Genomic DNA, 7,924 nt, shown 5'->3' with positions numbered 1-7,924 from the left:
TAAGAATATAGCTGAGCCAGCCTGTGTAACTGCTCAAGTGACAAGCACACAGCAAAATCACACACCAGTAAACCATGAGCAAGGCCTGCCACTGCCATCATTACTGCAGACGAGGCAGACCAGGCAGAGATGCAGCGTAACCTTCACGCAAAAGAATGTCAACCGCTTCCACTGAGAGAGACACCGCGCTCAGTCACGATAGCATCTTCAACATTCAGCTGTGGCGAACAGCTTCCAGAGTTAAGAATAGGGATTTAAATGTACTCCATAAATAACAGAGAAGAAAGGCGGTCAGAGCGCATCTACTCCCTGTTTTTGGGACGTCTTTCCAACATCCCTTTCCAATGTCAGTCTTGTTCTGGGCATGAAAATGAATTATATCACCAGCACTTTATAACTCAAAACTTTTAGCTCATCATTTAAGAGATACATATCGATGAAGTATCGGTTTATGTCAGTGTTGTGTTTCACGTGTCCTCAAAGGATTATGGTCGTCGCTCTGTTCCCCGCAGTACGATAAAACTTTTTGACAAAGACGCAAAGGATTGTTCTGGAACAAAGAACGCTTCAGGAAAAACGTTCATCCCTCTGACATGACTGCCAATTACGCGATGCTCTCCGTTATGACTGAAAAAAGATAAATTCAGCCTCAAAAACAGAAGACAAAAAAAAAAAACCACACACATAGGCAAAAACATAATCAAAGAAACGCAACGTACAAGGAATTTCCAGGCATATGAATGTAGTGCAAATCCTCTGATTTCCCATCTGGCCGCAAATCAGTGGCTCAAGATCAGGTCAGCCAAAATAGGTCACCAGAATGATTTATCATCACCCTGACTGTCAGGAAAAGGGGCATCCTCCATGGCTTAAAGTGGGAAAGTAAAGCCGAGAGAACATAAGTCAGCTCTGGAGCACATTAGCCAAACCTGAGTCTGTTACAAAAAGCCTCCAGATGAAGCCATCGAGCCAAAATGCAAAAAAAAAAACCAACAAAAAAAAAAACCTCCCTTTCCGTTTGGGTCGGGTGTTGGAGATTATACATGTAAATAACATGATGAGTTTTTCCTCCATCCCAACTAGGTCCAGTAATCTCATGCCATTTTCTCTCTCCGCACGTGTGCAATGTGCCCTTCTATATATTTTCAGATTTACCTCTCTTTTTGCAAAAACCCCCAAAAACACTGGCTCGTCCAAGCAAAAAAAAAAAAAAAAAAAAAGCCTTTTCCGAAATTAAAGACAGCAAATCTGCTTGGTGCTCCAATGTCAGAGAGTGCTTAAATAGTGATAAAACACATGTTGGCTCTGGACACTCTTTAAGTCTTGTTTGTGTGGGGTTGTAGATCAACCAGCCAATTCAATTACAACCTCATTACAATGGCAGTGGAAGCAGCAAACAAACTGAAGAAGGCAGACTATGAGAAAACGGTACCCACAGCAATGATTTAATGAGACTATTAGCTACCTATTGCTAAAAAAAACCCCAATTAACAACTTTCCTTGGTTTATTCTGTGTATAAATTGATGTAGCACTTAAATTTTGGATAATATTTGTGATTTTGCGTGCGAGGAACGTGGAAGGTGCTATATATAAAAGTTGCCGCGTTCCATTCCCAGGGAATAGCTAATAACATCATCTATCAGTGTACGAAAGACAGAGAGCCCCTCTCTAAGACACAGAGTGGCTGTGTTAACGCTCCCGCTCCATCCTCTCCTCTTTAGGCTCTCACATATGCACTGGCCGGCTGAGCACACCAGACATCTGTTACTGGGCACCGGTGATAAGGTTCACCACGCGCTCCGAGTGTGAGTATGAGTGCGTGTGTGTGTGTGTATATGTATATGTATGTGTGTGTGAGTGTATGTGTGCGCGAGTCTGCCTCATTTCAGACACACTCGATTCCACATAAAACACTAAACTCTTTGATTTCAGTATCACTCTCCTGTGCTCTTGCAGCTCGGTTTACCCCATATAATTGGTCTACATTTTCAACAAGTACTAATTCCAATTAGCCACCAGTCCTTCCAAATGTATTTAATTGCACAATCATTCACGCATAAATCAAATTCGCCTCAGACTTTGCTGCAGTGTCGTCCAATACTGTGAGAGAGAGAGAGAGTTAAGTGCGCCCAATGTCACTAGAACACCACACAGCAGTATCGTCGCTCGGAGTGCTACACGAAAAAAAAAAAAAAAAAACAGCAAAGGGGTCTTAGCTCTTCATCGTGTGGATTATGAACACTGGCAGTATTCCTCTGAAGCACTATTACAGAGAGGATCTCCTTGCTGTAAAACCTTACTGAAGTGCGCACGTCTAAAGCAAATACATCAGAACAGAGGTCGCAGGGGTCAAGCGTATGAAAGGCAATCCCCCCAGCCAATGCATTACTCTTTCCTGTGTTCCATCCTGTCGACTACAAAAAGCATAAAAAACCTAAGGGATGTACACTACTGTTTCATACAATCTGAGGGTGAATGAAAAATCTGCATCAAAAGCGAACCCCCTCTTTCTGGCAACTTCTACGCTGGCAGCCTTTCGACAAACGGCCGACTCTATACATCCACAGTACCATCTGGTACTCATATTCAAAAGGGAGAGGAGTGAACAAGAGGACTGCCATGGAAACTATTATCAAGCTGGAGAGGTTCTGTATGGAATGCAGGATTAGGGCATGGGTACGGGGGTGGAGGAATGGGGGGGCGGGGGGTGTAGCTGGACTGGGATGGGATGGGATGGGATGGGATGGGGAGGGGGTCTTGTATGGGATTTTGGTGGTAGTAATGAAGGAGTAAGTGGAGGAGGACATGTTAGGAGGGATCTGAGTGTGATTGGTTGGCATCTGAAAGACCTGGGAGGCAACAAAAGATATTCAGACTGAAAGCTAAGAGCAAAATGGGGGGTGACTCATTCAAGCATACAGATCGTGCCTGTGAGACTAAATTAATTTAGCCTCCATATTTACACACACCACTCACACAAGGAAATACTCCATAACTTGTAAAGACAGAGTTACTTAGAGGGTAAAATAAGTGATAAACTCAAATCAAAAAAGGTGATACAATTATGAATTAAAAAATAACTATGGATCAGTTTCACAGAGCCTAAACAACCACAGAGGACACAGAGATCACAGTGCAGATTACACATTTACACGTTTTTTAAAGGGATGCTTTTCTTCTGCTGGAAACTCATTTAACCTGGCCGACTGTTTCATTTGAGCCAACGACTCCGTGAAACTTGACGCACCGTTACAGAGCTCTCAGCTGTTCAGAGAGGTGACACCTGTGAACAGACTGAACACCTGACAGACTACAGTGGAGAAACTGAACACCACCCAGGTGGAATCTGATACTCTGAGAGGAACTTTAAGGTAGACATCATTATATACCAAAGGACCTACCTACAGACCAACACAGTCGCCCAGTGCTAAACCAGACCATCTGTCGAGGCTGTCTGCAAAGTCCTGACTCTCTCCAAGCAACACATTACCCTGTGGCAACCACCCAGAGTCATCAGTCATTAATGAGTTTATGGCAAGTCTCGTTTACATTCACACTAACTCCAAGAAGAGAGGAGAGAGGAGAGAGAGAGAGAGAGAGAGAGAGAGAGAGAGAGAACGGTAGCCAAGAGTGCTATTGCGTTTCTTTCTTGTGAGTAAGGTGTGTGAGTAAGGTGTGATTAAGGATGATCTGATCTTGCCATTATTTCTGCATAATATCTCCATTAAGACCTGCCAAATCTCTCCAACTCTAGCAGATCCAGTGACATCAGGCCAAAAAAAGAGGAGAAACTGCCAAGAAGAGGGACACACTGTGGGTGACTCACCATAACAGAGACTCTTAGATCACCAGGGACATCATTAACTAAAACCACAGGCTGGTGTGGTCTTTCTGCATCTCTGCCAAGCCTATGTTCACCTCCTTAACACCCCATTTAACCACACAATCTGCTAACCACAGTGTACCATTCACACAGCAAATTACATTCACCTTCCTTTCAACCTACTTCCCCATTACCTTGAAACGCCTTTATTTGTAGCTATGTCATATATTCCTCTCCGACACTCTATCTTTGAGACACTTGACAAATGGATCAGTGATTTCCTTTAGAAATCAAAACAGCGAGTCGGTTTAGAAGAGAGGGAAGCCCCTCTACTCCACTATAGACTTCTCTCATGTCCTAGAAGGTCAGGTGTTCATTGGCCCGTGTGTAAGTAGGTTAATCTCCCTCTTCTTCTTCTGCTCTCTCTCTCTCTCTCTCTCTCCCTCTCTCTCCGACACTCCCTCTTATTGCTCCTAGAACCACTGCTTAAGAGAACTACCTCCTCTTGTTATACAAGCATGCAGGCTATTCTTAGCACATCACAAATCTCAACTCCTTGAAGGATGAGAGGGAATGTCATGACTTTACATGTGGGATTTCAACTCTGTCGGAGAGAGAGGAGACGGGGATGTGCTAATGGCCCTCATTGAGTCTGCTCTTCCTTTTTTAAGTTCATGGAAGACTGATGCACTCCTGAAATGGGCAGAGCTCATAAGCTCTCACATCTATGGCCAAGAAGGAATCAGAGTGAGGAGAGCGTTTGCTATGGCACAAGGTGAAACGAGAGAATGAAAACATCTACTCTGGGGTTTTGTCACGAAGTAATATTTTAACCATATTTTACTTTATATCAATTAATATGTATTAGAAAAAAATGGAGATTGGAGAAAAACAAGGAGACAAAAAAAATACATCTGAAAACAGACAAATTCATTAATAAAGACAAGTTTAGCTTGCTATTTCAAACACTCAAAGCCAAAAACCAACTCTAGCTCACAGAGGTAGTTTTTTTTTTTTTTCACAGAGGTAGTTAATTTGTCATAACTGATCGCAGTGGAATGTGTTACTCTGAGAAAAATGTGGTTAATTCCTGAAAACTACAGATTGTAATGAATCCTGTCAGTCAACAGATCTGGCTCAATACCAGGAAAAGACGCTGGCTGCCCTGAAATTCTCCATCTTTAAAAATGCTCTCTGTTGCCTAACATAATTAAGCAACAGGGGAAGATATCCACAATGCAGCAAACAACAGGCAATGTTTGTTATACAAAAAGAGTGACGTACATTACAGGAATGTGTGACTACCTCCTAAAACTCACAACATAGCAAAGAGGTCAACTAATACAGATGCAAGTACTTGCTTTGCGCTAATTTAATGTTATAACCCCTCAAAAGGTATATGAGGAGTTTCAACTGTCAAAAATAAAATGTGTAAATATATAGCACACCATATGTTTGTTTCTTATTTCAGCACATACAAGGTACTATATCAGTGTGCACAATCCTCTCCAAACAAGATAAACAAACAACATCCAGGTTTTCCTGTTTTTCCAAAAGGAAGGCTTGGAGTGATATGTGGCCACTGCACAAGAACATGTTCATGAATAAACATAATGTACAGACAACTGGGTCATGGCAACCATTACCCCATCTGTCTTCATTTACACCCCAGCACGTTTGCTGCCATTAATTAATTGACTGATGAAGATCTTATTACAAGCGTTCTAGCAATAGAGACAGTGTGCTTTAACCTTGGAAAACCAAAACGCAATAATATTGTTATAAAATAATTATTCCCACAGCAAACTGTACTGCCTATTAGATTTTTTAACCAGCGCCTTTCTAAAATGACTGGATATATACAAAGCTCAGTCATACATTGGACTGGGTAGTGGAAATTTGAAAAAGAACGTCTTGTATCATTCACTGCATCTCACTGCTGAGGCCTAAGTCATTTAGCGGAGCGCCATAGAAAAAAGAAAAACTATCATAGACTGGCGTAAAAATCCGTACTATCGCTTTCTTATTTACATCCTAAGTCCATTATTAATTACATATAACTCAGAAAGTCGATACTGATAACGCTGCATCAAACAGTGCGGGCTGGGTTCGTTGAGATGCCCGTGCCAAACTCCCATGCCATCACTACGCATCACTGAGCCAAAACAAGGTGTAAAACCGTTACGGTCGCAGCACAGCTATCCTGTACTTTCTACCGGACGCAGAGCGCAAGAATGATCAGTGGTGATATTTATCAACAAATTCGAGGACAGAGTATCACACAAAAACACACCATTAAGAAGATTTTACATTATCTGATAAATTATCAGAACAAAGGACGCCGTTTCATTTGTCGGTTCTTCCGCATGCCGACCCTAATCACAGCTGCACGGGCAATGTGTATTGTACTGTAAATTCATTGCTGTCCAGGCAACTCTTGCGAGCCCAATGACTTTTAAAAGAACTAAAATGGGAATCAATGAGAAAGCAGAAATACAGGACAGTGATATTCATGCATTTGTACTGGTCCATCAAATATCTGTATCCTGCCAGTATCCTCTGCAAATGATGCGTACTCTGCAGATGGGGACATAGCGGCCTTACCTCTTCCAAGACGTTGACCGTGTTCCGACAGCTCTGTAAACGGGTGGTGAAGCTTGACGTCGTTGGGGAGTTATAATCCTCCGTAGTCTCCGCGAGAAACTCGGACACCGAGATCTGATCCGGCATCCTTCAGCAAGCAATCGCCCAATAATATGGAGGAGGGGAATTTCACAGATGTAACACCATTAATTACAAAGTGGCAGAAGAATTGCACTGACTCTACCGTTAAGCAAGGTTGAAAAATGTAATGAGGCATAAAAAATGAACGTAAAATCTTTTCATATATGCTGATGGTTTCGTTCACTGCCTGTGTGACTTTGTCTCCGGAGAGAAACAGTGAAGACAGTTTCAACGTCCCTCCTCTCTGGTTGTTTCAATTGCCCTCTTTTGCATCTAAATAACAACGGTTTGCCTCTCTGCCTCACTCCTACACCAAAAACCGCGTGTCTGGTCAAAGACTGTTTTCATTCCAGTGTCCTGTTGTATGAAATTTAAAGGATTATCTTGTCTGATAGTATTGCCAGTTCCTTCTATTACTATTGTTCGAGCTCTTGTTTCATTCTGTTTTCCCCTTTTCTTTCCACCGTTTTCCCCGAGTCCTGACGGTCTGTGCTTTCTGACACCAGCGCACGCACGCACATTCATCTCCTCCCACTGTTGATGACGAACATAAACAAGGAAGGACTCTGCGCATGCTTCAACATATGATGCCAATAGGAAAATCGTACACATTTTCTTGATGGTTGCAATTAAAATTTCGTTTCTTGTGGGTGTTAAATAGTCGATTTTGATAGTCTGAAAGAACATTACTAATAACTGAAAGTCATGTATCGTTAAAAACAATTACAAGTGCGCACTATAAGTGTAACATATGCAATTTCAGTCTAATTTCAACTAGATTTAAACCCTAAAATAATAAACTCCCTAAAATAACAAACCCCCTCAACCCACTGTCGTCTCAATAATACAACACAACAGTAAATAAGTGTGCTAAATCAAATCCAGGCCAAAAACCAAGTTTACAATATATATTGCTCACATTACTGCGTAATGACAGCATAGTAATGAAATAACCTCATGATACATTGTAGTAAAACCTCAGTAGTTAAATTAAGTTTGTTTGCAGCGGTTATATTTGTTGTTCAACTAATCCAGTATGGTTTCTAATCCATGCATATTGTCTAAATGTAACTGCGGGGACCATTTTAATCCACATTTAAATTATGTTTTAAGGTTTTCTCTGTATTGAGAAAAGTGGTAGTCGATGTGGTCCTTAATGTCTAAGATTGATCGGTCAATCAATGAATCGATGAAGTTGAGCAGTATGTTATTTTTAAAGCATGTTTAAAAGACTTGTGTAGCGCTTTTCTAAATACGCATACAGCTGTTTGTGTTAACGTTAATCTTTTCTGTTAGTGATACATAACGGAAACTCACCGGCTCCAGAGAGAATCTCTGGAAGAGAAACTGGATAAGCGCGAGGATGAGGCCCTCAT

The 7,924-nt window shown here is 41.6% G+C and overlaps 1 protein-coding gene across 4 annotated transcripts in view; it reads right to left on the bottom strand.

Annotated features, from left to right (window-relative positions):
* Nucleotides 1–7,924, bottom strand: part of asap1a (ArfGAP with SH3 domain, ankyrin repeat and PH domain 1a) — a 30,599-nt gene extending 22,675 nt beyond the window's left edge. For all 4 annotated transcript variants that reach the window (XM_030773275.1, XM_030773277.1, XM_030773274.1 and 1 more), the window contains exons 1-2: nucleotides 7,866–7,924; nucleotides 6,429–6,555 (exon numbers count right to left, since the gene is read on the bottom strand). In XM_030773275.1, the coding sequence (XP_030629135.1) occupies nucleotides 6,429–6,555; nucleotides 7,866–7,924 (186 nt within the window). The remainder of the gene's footprint in view (nucleotides 1–6,428; nucleotides 6,556–7,865) is intronic.

This window comes from Chanos chanos, chromosome 5, assembly GCF_902362185.1.
Source record: "Chanos chanos chromosome 5, fChaCha1.1, whole genome shotgun sequence".
NCBI lineage: Eukaryota > Metazoa > Chordata > Actinopteri > Gonorynchiformes > Chanidae > Chanos > Chanos chanos.
Note: the sequence above shows the minus strand (reverse complement) of the source record. Positions and strands in the feature narration are given on the sequence as shown.